This window comes from Paralichthys olivaceus, chromosome 24, assembly GCF_024713975.1.
Source record: "Paralichthys olivaceus isolate ysfri-2021 chromosome 24, ASM2471397v2, whole genome shotgun sequence".
In the NCBI taxonomy this organism is placed as follows: domain Eukaryota; kingdom Metazoa; phylum Chordata; class Actinopteri; order Pleuronectiformes; family Paralichthyidae; genus Paralichthys; species Paralichthys olivaceus.
The window spans coordinates 14,309,722-14,322,618 of record NC_091116.1 but is presented as its reverse complement, the minus strand read 5'-3'; the positions used below and the strand labels follow the sequence as shown (position 1 = coordinate 14,322,618).

At 43.6% G+C, this 12,897-nt stretch overlaps 2 protein-coding genes across 8 annotated transcripts; one reads left to right on the top strand and one right to left on the bottom strand.

Annotated features, from left to right (window-relative positions):
- Window positions 1-232: 232 nt before the first annotated feature.
- Window positions 233-6,743, bottom strand: lipt1 (lipoyltransferase 1). 6 transcript variants are annotated; one of them, XM_069521543.1, is made up of 4 exons: window positions 6,605-6,743; window positions 1,763-2,341; window positions 1,320-1,541; window positions 233-1,242 (listed from the first exon to the last, which is right to left on the bottom strand). In XM_069521543.1, exons 2-4 carry the CDS (start codon window positions 2,277-2,279, stop codon window positions 836-838), a joined length of 1,146 nt encoding a protein of 381 aa, XP_069377644.1. In that variant the 5' UTR covers window positions 2,280-2,341; window positions 6,605-6,743; the 3' UTR covers window positions 233-835. The 6 variants fall into 6 exon arrangements, with proteins under 6 accessions (XP_069377644.1, XP_069377643.1, XP_069377645.1 ...); XM_069521542.1 differs by lacking the exon at window positions 6,605-6,743 and adding an exon at window positions 5,782-5,917 and having other exon boundaries at window positions 1,763-2,324; XM_069521544.1 differs by lacking the exon at window positions 6,605-6,743 and adding an exon at window positions 5,782-5,890.
- Window positions 4,749-12,297, top strand: LOC109623543 (uncharacterized). Of its 2 annotated transcripts, XM_069521536.1 has the most exons (13): window positions 4,749-4,880; window positions 5,664-6,024; window positions 6,107-6,907; window positions 7,450-7,496; window positions 7,661-7,763; window positions 7,873-8,206; window positions 8,413-8,467; window positions 8,544-8,683; window positions 8,761-8,864; window positions 9,035-9,089; window positions 9,184-9,269; window positions 9,378-9,491; window positions 12,127-12,297. In XM_069521536.1, exons 2-13 carry the CDS (start codon window positions 5,773-5,775, stop codon window positions 12,160-12,162), a joined length of 2,127 nt encoding a protein of 708 aa, XP_069377637.1. In that variant the 5' UTR covers window positions 4,749-4,880; window positions 5,664-5,772; the 3' UTR covers window positions 12,163-12,297. The 2 variants fall into 2 exon arrangements, with proteins under 2 accessions (XP_069377637.1, XP_069377638.1); XM_069521537.1 differs by lacking the exon at window positions 9,378-9,491.
- Window positions 12,298-12,897: the final 600 nt, after the last annotated feature.

Below are 12,897 nucleotides of genomic sequence, written 5' to 3'. Positions count from 1 at the left end.
TAAAAATAAATTAATATGATTATTTACACCACGTGATACGTCAAACATGGTTACTCAACACTTGTATTAATATTATTCAAAGATATCAAACTTCTTTTTGAGCAAACAGAACAATACAGCAGAGTGACACCTCTGTCTTTGTGACTGCACTGATATCTGATGAATAAATAAATTAAATAAATTAAATATATAATTAGTGATTTTACTTCATGTTCTCTAAAGTAACAGTGGATGTTCTCCACACGCTGTTTATTCAAAACCTCATTTTACATTCACAGTTTTTCTCGTAAAAAGAAAAAAAATCTCGTGATAATTATGAGAACAGACTTTTTAATCATTCTTTTATTTAAATGAATCAAATATAATCTAATGTAATATTTTTAATCCATAAAATATAAGGACAATTTCAAGTAGATACAATAATAACAGTAGTGCTGCTCATAATATTACTTCAGGTCCTGAAGAAGTTTATAAATAAAACAAAACATATAGAACTTTATAGAAACGGACTTCACGACCATATTTATAGCACATTTAAATCCTAATGAAAAGTCAAAAGGCAGATCCCTGTGAATGTTACGAGTTTGAATGTCTCCTCTCGATGTTGGAAGGGAAACGACGACAGAAACACGTCAGACACGTTTGTTGTGTTTATGTTCAGGTTTCAAATCCACAGAATAAAAACATTAAGTGAGAAATTTGAGGTAAAACCAGCTGAAGCAGCTTCGCTCTGTCTGACGTCAACATGAATACACACGACCGCAGCTGTAATGAACGCTGGAGCCTCTCGGGGGCGCCAGCAGCCCTGAGTGGATCAGACTCATGGACACAAACTTCAGCCCATCGCTGACATCACAGCGTCACACAGGATGTGCAGTCTGCTCTGCAGCTCGTCACTCTCCGCCCGCTGCAGCGCAGCGACACCTGCGGCCGCTCGCTGTGGACAGAACCTCTCTCCGACCAGCGAGGTCGCCAGCTCGCCGCTCAGCCGCGCAGGAAGCCAGTCTGCAGGCACGTGGAGGTCACAGCTCTGGATCAGCCCGTTCTTCACCTCCATGTCCAGCTGAGCGGAGCAGCGAGCAGAGGAGTCCGTCAGCTCCAGCTGCGTCTGGACACTGAATTTAGGCGTCTTCCCAAACGTCCAGTCCCAACTACGCAGCTCTTTCTCCATCCTGCTGATGTCAGGAAACGTGGACTCGTCCATGGGGTCGACGAGGCTGGAGGCGGAGCTGAGGCCGAACTCTGAGGGCCAGGAAACAGAACGTCAGCAAATTAAAGTTCCACACAAACACTAGAGGGCGGTAGAACCTTCACAAGACCTGTGTTGTATTGGTGCACCAGTCCATCAAGAAGCTCCTCCCACTGCAGCGTGGGGGCGTGGTCCAGCAGGTTGGCCACAGGTGAGGGTACGCTGGGTGTGGCGTTGCTGTGGATACCAGCGCAGGAGGGGCGGAGCACGGCAGAGAGGGCGGAGCGGTCAGCGGAGTGAAGCAGCGTGCAGTGATGGTAGGACGACTTCCTGCTCAGTCTGGATGCAGTTCCTGTTAACGACCACGTAAACAAGAGTCTGTGACGTAAACAACACGAAACATTCTGATGCTCACAGCTCCACTTACATATTTCATGTTTAATATCTTCACACTCATCAGTGTCACCTTCAGGGATCAATAAAGTTTTATCTGATCTTCTGTTATAGAGCAGTGCTTTCTGGGACTCGTAGTTGACCCCTGTATTACTGAAATAAGCTCCTCCTCCTCCGTACCTGAGATCTTGAGGTGTCCGTTGAGTAAAATGTCGAATCTTTCTGTGGCCTGGACGTCCAGTCCCGGTCTGACTCGCCTCAGAGCCTCGGTGACGACCTTTAGGTTCCTCCGCCGGTCATACTCCTTCTTGGAGGCGAAGAACGTCAGGTTGAGGTTCCCGAGGTCGTGGAACACGGTTCCGCCACCGCTCCGCCTGCGGGCCACAGGGATCCCCATCCTCCTCATGGCCGGCAGGTTGCACTCGGTCCAGGGGTTCTGGTGGCGTCCGATGACGACGGCCGGCCGGTTCCTCCACAGCAGCAGGACGCCGCGCTGCTGCAGGTCCACGTTGGTGTCGATCCAGTCCTCCAGAGCCAGGTTCTGGAACACGTCGGTGGACTGAGACTTCAGGACCAGGCCCACGTCAGAGTCAGGCAGGAACAAGCTGCTGGAGCAGGAAGCGGTCCTGGATGACTGGACCTCACTCCAACACAGGAAGCGTCTGAGGAGAGACGACGACCTCCTGATGTTCGACATCACGACACCGGCATCAAACACCAAACATCTGGGAACACGGTTCACCTCAAGACGGAGAAGACCTGAGGACACATCATCAACATCTTCACCCACAAATATACAAATATATTAAAACTGTGTTTCATTCCAATGATGTTTCATCAAGTTTCTAGAAGGAAACATCACCAACGATATTCAGTATATATATATATATATATATATATATATATATATATACATATACACACACATATATATATACACACACATATATAGTACATATACACACACATATATATACATATATATACACACACATATACAGTATATATACACACACACATATATACATATATATACACACACACATATACAGTATATATACACACACATATATACATATATATACACACACACATATATACAGTATATACACACACACATATATACATATGTATACACACACACATGTATACAGTATATATACACACACACATATATACAGTATATACACACACACATATATACAGTATATATACACTGTGTGTGTGTGTGGACATGAATGAACACATATATAACTGTGTACACATGTGCAGTATATGTGTACATTTATAAAGTTTTTCTTTGTCAGGATTCTATAAAAAGAGTTGATCCTAAAACTTGAATGTATTTTCTACTCAACACTATTTTTAAAATACATTGAAACAGAGTCGAGTTGAATTTGAGCAGAAACTTAAATAAAAACTTTAAACAAATCAAACGTTGAATATTTCGTGTAAAAGGTAAAGAAGAGTATTTGTGTAAAGTATTACTACACGCAGGTTACTCACTGTACTTTGACTTGAAGTATTAAAACACACTCAGACTCGCTCTGACCTGAACCGACGCGGAAACGGACCAACGAAGAAGACACACCAGCGATGAACCTCTTCCGTTTACAACCTTCAAAATAAGGCTGACAACCTGGTTACGAAACACAATGTCTCCGTTTATCAGTGTTTTATTTTCTACTCTGAACCAAAAACACGAGAATAAAATAAAGACTATAATAAAATACTCATCATACAACACTGTGGTATTCATTCAGTAAAAAATCTGTGAATTATAACATAAATAAAGAAAATGTCTTTAAGAGTAACATCCCCGGTATTATTGGATGTGTTCGTATGAATAATAAATACAACACGATGAAGTACAAACTCAGTTTAAACTACATAAACATGTGTACTTCATGTGTGACGTCATGTGTCCGGTGTCACAATAAAGTTAAAGCTTTTATTCTGAAGGGTAGAATCCATTTGGCTCTGACCTCGGTCCTACACTTCCGAGGGGCCGTGTTGTACTGCGACCTGCTAAACAAAGGTTCTGAGCCACAATACTACTGCGACTACAATACTACAATACTACAATACTACTACTACTATAGTACTACTACAACTACAATACTACTGCGACTACAATACTACAACTACTACAGTACTACTACTACTACTACAATACTACTGCGACTACAATACTACAACTACTACAGTACTACTACTACTATAGTACTACTACAGCTACAATACTACTGCGACAACAATACTACAATACTACTACTACTACAGTACTACTACTACTATAGTACTACTACTACTACAATAATACTGCGACAACAATACTACAATACTACTACAGTACTACTACTACTACAATACTACAACTACTACAGTACTACTACTACTATAGTACTACTACAACTACAATACTACTGCGACAACAATACTACAATACTACTACAGTACTACTACTACTACAATACTACTGCGACTACAATACTACAACTACTACAGTACTACTACTACTATAGTACTACTACAACTACAATACTACTGCGACAACAATACTACAATACTACTACTACTACTACTACAATACTACTGCGACTACAATACTACAACTACTACAGTACTACTACTACTATAGTACTACTACTACTACAATACTACTGCGACAACAATACTACAACTACAGTACTACTACTACTACAATACTACTGCGACTACAATATTACAACTACTACAATACTACTACTACAATACTACAACTACTACAATACTACTGCTACTACAATACTGCTGCAACTACAATACTAAAACTACTACAATACTACTGCTACTACAATACTACTGCGACTACAATACTACTAATACTACAGTACTACTACTACTACAATAGTACTGCGACTACAATACTACAACTACTGCAGTACTACTACAGTACTACTACTACTACTACAATACTGCTGCTACACCTACGCTTGGTGATGATGGAGAATATAAAGTGTTGCAGCTGTGACATCACTGATCTCATCATCATAAAGAATCACACATTAAAACTTTTTCTCTGCACATTAACTTTGTTTCATTCATTGACTTTGTTTCCTTCGTTGACTTTGTTTCCTTCGTTGACTTTGTTTCCTTCGTTGACTTTGTTTCCTTCGTTGACTCAGTTGAATTTGTCGTGTGCTGTTTTCTGAGCCTGTCGTCATGAGGAAGAAGAAGAAGAGTCGAGCGGAGAGGAAGAACATGTGACCACATCCTGACTCGCTCACTCAGTCAGTGTCACTTCAAGATGTTTCAGGTGAGAGCTGTGTTCAACTTCAGTGTTCGATCAGAGCTGTGTGTGGAGCCGTGGTTCAGTAGGAACTCGTTGTAATGATGTTAAATCAATGTGATTGTTGTTGAATATGAGATTTGAAACTTTTAAACCTGAAGAATTACTTTTTAAAACAACAGAATATTGAACTGTCGACCTGTGTTTTATAAATGTCCTGTTCGCTCGTACAGACTCAGCTGCTGTCATGTAATATCTATATGTATATCATATATAGAGATATAACTGTGTGTATATATATATATATATATATATATATATATATATATATATACACAGTGAAACACTTATTCAAACATCCGTAAAAAATAAAAGATATAGTAAATATATTAAAACTCTACAAACACATTCTTTTTTATGCTTTAATTATATAAAGTCTAAACACTTAACCTGAAAATCACTCAAATGTTTTCGACCTCATTTTTTTACTTGATTATAAAACAGCAGAGAAGCTCCTCCTCCATGTTAGCAGGCGGGACGTGGACCAAACTGAAGCATGAAAGTAGACGTTAAATAAATGTTTAAAGATGTTTCGCTCTTTCCGCTCGTTCTCATCTCTCTGATGTTGTGGTCGTGTGTGTGGGCAGTTGGGTTTGAATGAGACGTCATGACTGACAGCTGAGACTGACTCAGGATTGGTCCAACATGTGTGTGGGCGGGACCACACGGCGTCTTTATTTACACGTTACTTGATATTTATTAAACGTACGTGAACACGGAACCTTCCATGTTTGTTTTTGTTTGTTTCAGAAAAACAGATTCACGTGACGACATCATCCAGACAACAAACCACCTGCGACACACACACACACACACACACACACACACACACACACACACACACACACACACACACACCATGTCTGACCTGTGGACCTTCTCCTCGTCGTCTCCTCCCATCATCCATCAGTCACCTCCTCCCCTCTCCTCCCCCTCATCACTCAGAAAGCATGGAAACGCTCCTTGCTTCTTCCCTCCTCCTCCTCATGTGACCTCCCCTCAGCACCTCCCTCCTCAGCACCTCCTCTCCAGCCCTCATCATGATCCAGGTTTGATCAATCTAAACTGGAGGGAATCTGAACTCTCCTCCTTCAACAGTGTTTTCTTCCAGGTATGATTTGATTCTATTTCCTCTCGAACCAGAAGTGACACGTGTGCGTTCACTAAATCTTTGTCTCTCTGATGTGAAACAGAACCAGAACACGGCTCCTCTGGATCTGCAGAACAGTCCTGGCGTGACTCACCAGCACGACACGCACAGATTCTCTTATAACGCTCACACACTTGTTCCCGGAGGTGTGTGTGGACACGGCGACACCCCCGGTCAGGGTCAGGACCCCTGGGGGCCTCTGGAGACGACTCTGCCCCAGACACAGTGCCCTCCGGTGGGCTCCATGTCTGGAGGAGTCGGCCTGGAGAGGTGGAGCTCAGCAGATTTCAGCTCATCATCAACTGGCGACGTCTTTAACACACAGTTCTTCCCTGACGGTTACCATGACGGTTACCATGACGGTTACCATGACGGGTACCTCCCACATGTCTTCTGCAGCCCCACTACTCCTGGTCCCAGTCCTCATTACCCACAAACCCAGACCATCTCCAGCCCCGCCCCTCAGATTCATCCCATCAATGAGACTCTGGGTTTTCACAGAGAAACGCAGCTGATCCCAGATCAGACCTTCGACACGTACCCTCTGACCTCTGAACCTCGTCAGCACCACTTTCATCAGACGAGCCGACACCTCCTCCTCAACCAAACTGATCTGGACCAGACGAACGTCTTCAACACGAGCTTCTCTCCACAGGGAGGAGGCCAGACTGTGAGCGGTGCTGCCCAAGGTCCAAGCTCCGCTGCTCAGGTGATGTGGAGCGACGAGCCTGGAGGAGGAGGAGGAGGAGGAGGAAGAGGAGGAAGAGGAAGAGGAAGAGGAGGAAGAGGAAGAGGAGGAAGAGGAGGAAGGAGGGGGAGAGAGGCACAACCACAGGTGACCTTGGTGAGTAAGAAAAGTATTCATAGTTTTAACGTGATTATAATATGAATTTAAAATCCAGCGAGGAAACTAGTGTTTGAATAATGAGGTGAAGAAATGAATATGAACTAAATGACCAAATAAAGTTCATGGAATAAAATGTAAAGTAATAAAAGTAATAAATAAAGTCAATCAATACAGAATAAGTGAGTAAAAAAGTAAGTTGAAGTAAATAAGTGGAATGAAAAGTAAAATGAATATTTAAGTGGATAAAAGTACAGTGATGAGTAATTGGGTAAATAACTGTAAATAAGTAAACAGTAGTAAATACAAAGATAGTACATCAATAATATAAAATATACAATATAATATCTGCATCAATAGATAAGTGAAGCGTGAATAAATAATTATGTGTAAATAAATCCCCCCAAAATTAAAAGTGCATAGAAAAGCAAATACATTCATCAACAAGTATTTGTGTTTTAAAGACTTTTGCAATATTCAAATAAGAAAATCTGTGAATTTATAAACGAACTGATTCAAATCTTTACTTTTCATTTTTCCAGATGAAAAGTTCACAACCTGAAAACGAAACAAAGGTTTTAGACAACAGGTAAAACCATGATGTTGTACGTTCACTTCTCTAGTTCCACTAGTTTCACATCTTCACACCCATCTGTGTGTGTGTGTGTGTGTGTGTGTGTGTGTGTGTGTGTGTGTGTGTGTGTGTGTGTGTGTGTGTGTGTGTGTGTGTGTCTGTGTGTGTGTGTGTTGCAGGCTGCTGTGCACAGTGTGTAAGAGAGATTTCAGGAGTCTCCCGGCGTTGAACGGTCACATGCGCTCGCACAGCGTCTTCAGATCGGCCACGTGTTTGAAAAAGGTTCAGTCGCACGTTTTATTCTGACAAAGTTACTTTTCACTGTCGACCTCTGCACTTCGGTGGGAAACGCTGCCCCTTGTGGCCTCAGGTGTAATGTTTTTTTTACCAGGGTGAGGTTCCGCCCGTCCACAGCTCGGTTGCCATGGTGAGGCCGGTCTCTGTGCCCGTCCAATCCAGAGCGGCGTCCAAGGCGTGTAGGAGTGGACAGAGGAGATGCTGTCGCTCGTCTCCGGCCACCGGAGGCGCTGTGCTCTACCGCAGCCTGATGCACCTGGAGGAACAGGAAGTGGTCACTAGGGGCAACGCAGCAGCCAGAGAGGTTAAAGGTCATTACACCCCTCCGCCCATGCTGTGTCCGCTCAGGGCAGGGCCAGGGCTGTACTGCTCCGTCACCACCAGGGGGCAGCGGAGAGCACAAAGTGTCCAACTTCACAGTTCACACAGTGAGTCCAGCATTAACACACAAGCGCCACCTGGAGGCTACATCGTTAACTACAGATACAACACGTACAAAGTGCTGACGAGTTCGCTCCCGATCGTGGAGCTAAAAATATTCAGCTGTTCCTCAGGGTGGCGCTAGAGGGCACGGGCCTCAGCTGATTGGATAACAGCCGAGGCTGATGTTTGACTTTCTGTCTCTGATTGGCAGATGGACTCTGTGACCTTGTTGCCATGGAGACACCGACAACGGAGATCAACAAGCCGTACGTTAAGTTCTCGAAATCGACTTTAACGACATCACTTTCTGATCACTGGATAACCCTGAGCTGTCAATCACAGGAGGATCAATGTAGGGCGGGGCTTCCAGGCCGAAATCCCACCCCTGCGCAACCATAAATACGCCCACTTGGAATCCCAGAATGCACTGTGGCTGTGGACGCCGTGCGACGAGCTGGAGAAACCTGTCAATCAACAGAGAGGTAAACACACAGAAACACTGTCTCACTGTAATCACCACGACGACAGGTTATTTTTGATTGACACATTGTTCGTCCAGTCACGACGCTGCAGACGATGGCTCGATCCAGTGTGGTGCCAGGGGGCGGGGCCAGCCCAGAGTACGCCCTCCACGTCCTATCGGAGAGCGGAGGAGACTTTCTGGTAAAATATCTTTTTCTCACAAAAAATGATGAAATGATTTTATTGATTTTCTAAAAGTTTCACTTTGACGAACAACCACCAGGTGTCATCAGATCTTAAAGGAGTGTTTCTAAATTCTGATTGGTGCGCAGCCGTCCCTGACTCCACCTCCGTGTTTTTGTTGTTTCCAGCTGACGGTGGAGAAACTTCTGTCGACTCCTGAATCCTGCAACAAAAACCACGCAGGTCCACGTCCCGTTTATGAATACACAGACGTTCCTCGGATGAAAGCGTGTCGCGTGTATTTGTATGTAACGTATATATTGAATGTGTATTACAGGTGTGAGGTGGAGCGCGGCAGAGACGAGCTCGCTGGTCAAATCTCTGCGGCTCCATCGTAAAGATTTCAGCAGAGTTCAGAGAGCGGTGAGTTTTATTCAACTATGATCAAATGTAAGAATCTGTGTTTTATGGTTCTCATCATGTGTCGTCATGTGTCGTCATGTGTCGTCATGTGTCGTGATCTGCGTTCAGGTCCAGACCAAGTCCGTCTCTCAGTGCGTGGAGTTTTATTATCTGTGGAAGAAGAAGCTGAGTCTGAGAGCGAGGACCCCCGTCGGTCTGACCGTCACTCTGCCCGAGAAGAATGTAAGAGACTTTGACCCTGAACGACCTTTGACGAGTTGAAGTGAGACTGAACTTCCACCTGAGACGAAACCAGACGTTCAGTCTTCACTCAGTGTTTGAACAAGTCTCCATGATAAGTGATTCTCACTTTTCTATTGTGTGATCGTGAGACATCGTCCTCAGTCAGCGTGGACAGTTTCTAGGACAGGACAGTTTCTAACCTGAACCTGACGTCATGTGACCATTTCTCATCAGAGTAGAAACAGGAGCCAGCTGTCAATCATGATGACGAGTCTTTGACCATCCTCACACATGACTGGACACGCCCCTGTACACCGTGTACATCGTGTACATCTCATGTACCCTGTGTACGTCTCATGTATATCATGTACATAGTGTATATCACGTACATCGTGTCCATCGTGTACATCGTGTATATCGTGTACATCGTGTACATCGTGTATATCGTGTGCATTGTGTCCATCGTGTACATCGTGTATATCATGTACATCGTGTCCATCGTGTACATCGTGTATATCATGTACATCGTGTCCATCGTGTACATTGTGTACATCTCATGTACATCGTGTATAATAAATGTGTCCAGGAGTAGAGTATCTGTGTAGTTCCACAGATCGTCCCTTGTCTCTCTGAGTAGTACCAAGGTCAGAGATAAAGGACCAACAGAACATAGTATCCACGCTCAGGGACGTTCATCTCTAACTCAGAGGCTCAGACAGAGGACACTACTTCAAGTCTTCGACACCAGTGTCCAGACGTAAGGACACAGTGTGGTTTAGGTTATAAACCGTAGACTGAACTGTCCAACAGGACTCTAGACATTCATGGATGTGCTGGGGGGGGCAGTTACTCATGTTTGTATATTGTTTCACTTTCTGGTGTCCTCATCCAGTCTACGTTCAAATGTCCTCATCCAGTCTACGTTCAAATGTCCTCATCCAGTCTACGTTCAAATGTCCTCACCAGTCTACGTTCAAATGTCCTCACCAGTCTACGTTCAAATGTCCTCATAGAGTCTACGTTCAAATGTCCTCATCCAGTCTACGTTCAAATGTCCTCATCCCGTCTACGTTCAAATGTCCTCACCAGTCTACGTTCAAATGTCCTCACCAGTCTACGTTCAAATGTCCTCACCAGTCTACGTTCAAATGTCCTCATCGAGTCTACGTTCAAATGTCCTCAATCAGTCTACGTTCAAATGTCCTCATCGAGTCTACGTTCAAATGTCCTCATCCAGTCTACGTTCAAATGTCCTCAATCAGTCTACGTTCAAATGTCCTCATAGAGTCTACGTTCAAATGTCCTCATCGAGTCTACGTTCAAATGTCCTCATCCAGTCTACGTTCAAATGTCCTCATAGAGTCTACGTTCAAATGTCCTCATCCAGTCTACGTTCAAATGTCCTCAATCAGTCTACGTTCAAATGTCCTCCACCGCTCCAGAGAACTACACACGAGAACAAAGTTAGGAACACAAAGTGAAGAATCATGACACCAAACACACTAATGTTGTTAATGTGATCAAACACTGAACACAACAGGAAGCTGAGTCAAAACCACAGATGGAAACTAGCATGACCCGACACACACACACACACAGACACACAGAGACACACACACACACACACACACACACACACACACACACACAGAGACACAGAGACACAGAGACACACACACACAGAGACACACACAGACACAGAGACACACACACACAGAGACACACACAGACACAGAGACACACACACACAGAGACACACACACACACAGACACACACAGAGACACACACAGACACAGAGACACACAGAGACACACACACACACAGACACACACAGAGACACACACAGACACAGAGACACACACACACACACACAGAGACACACACACACACACACAGACACAGACACAGAGACACACACACACACTCACAGAGACACACACAGACACACACACAGACACAGAGACACACACAGAGACACACACAGACACACACACAGACACACACACACACACACACACACAGACACACAGAGACACACACACACACAGACACACACACACACACACACACACACAGAGAGAGACAAACACACGCTTTTAGAAATGACTTGTCAGTCTCACAAAGGTGACAGGAAGTGCGTGTGTGTTTGTGTGTGTGTGTGTGTGTGTGTGTCTCTGTGTGTCTGTGTGTGTGTGTGTGTCTGTGTGTGTGTGTGTGTGTGTGTGTGTGTGTGTGTGTCTCTGTGTGTCTGTGTGTGTGTGTGTGTCTGTGTGTGTGTGTGTGTGTGTGTGTGTGTGTGTGTGTGTGTGGTCTGTAGTCATTCAGGCTCAGTTTCACACTGACTGAATTTGTGACCTGAAACACTGAAACCAACACAAAGTGAACACGTTGACGTTCTGATGATTCAGTTCAAACACTTTGATCACGATGATAACAAGCGGAGCTGATCCTCAACACCAACGACACACAAGTCCTGAGTGATACACACACACACACACACACATATATATACACATCTATAAATCTATATATGTGTGTGTGTATGTGTATATATATAGACAGTATATATCTGTGTGTATCATGATGGTGAAATAGACTCACTTTGTCCACTTCTTCATTCCTGTGTGTCTCCAGGGTCAGAGGTCAACAAGATACCATGATGCATCCTGAACCAGGGACTGGACTGAAGCCACACACACACACACACACACACACAGACACACACAGACACACACAGTTAATAAAGTGAGAGTCTCTGTGGCTGAATATGAAATAAAAGTCTTTATTTCCTTTAATACAATAAAATGTGTGTTGTTCTGTCCTGGTTGTTGTTGTTGTTGTTGTTGTTGTGTTGTTGTTGTTGTGTTGTTGTGTGGCTCTTCTCTGAGTGAAGAACAGATCTGGATAAAGAGACAGAAGAAGAAGAGTCTTTGTCTTCACGTCCTCACGTTCATGTTTTCATAGCAGTTATACTACATGGCCAAAAGTATGTGGACATGTCAGAGCTCAATGTGTTACAATAATGTCCGCTGCAGTATTACACTGTTATACTTATTATACTTTTAGAGTAAAAGTACTGCTTGTCTACAGAGCTTAGTGTGGCTGCATGCTACACATGCTACACACATGCGTCATACATGTCTATATGCTACATACATGTTTCATTTATAATTCATATATAAATATGATCAAAGTCAAAGTGTTTTCAGTTTAGGTTCCTGTAGTTGTACATGTAGTTGTACATGTAGTTGTACGTATAGTTGTACGTGTGTTTGTACGTGTAGTTGGACGTGTGGATGTTCGTGTGGTCGTACATGTGGTTGTTCGTGTAGTTGTACGTGTGGTTGTATGTAGTTGTAAGTGTAGTTGTATGTAGTTGTACGTGTGGTTGTACGTGTAGTTGTA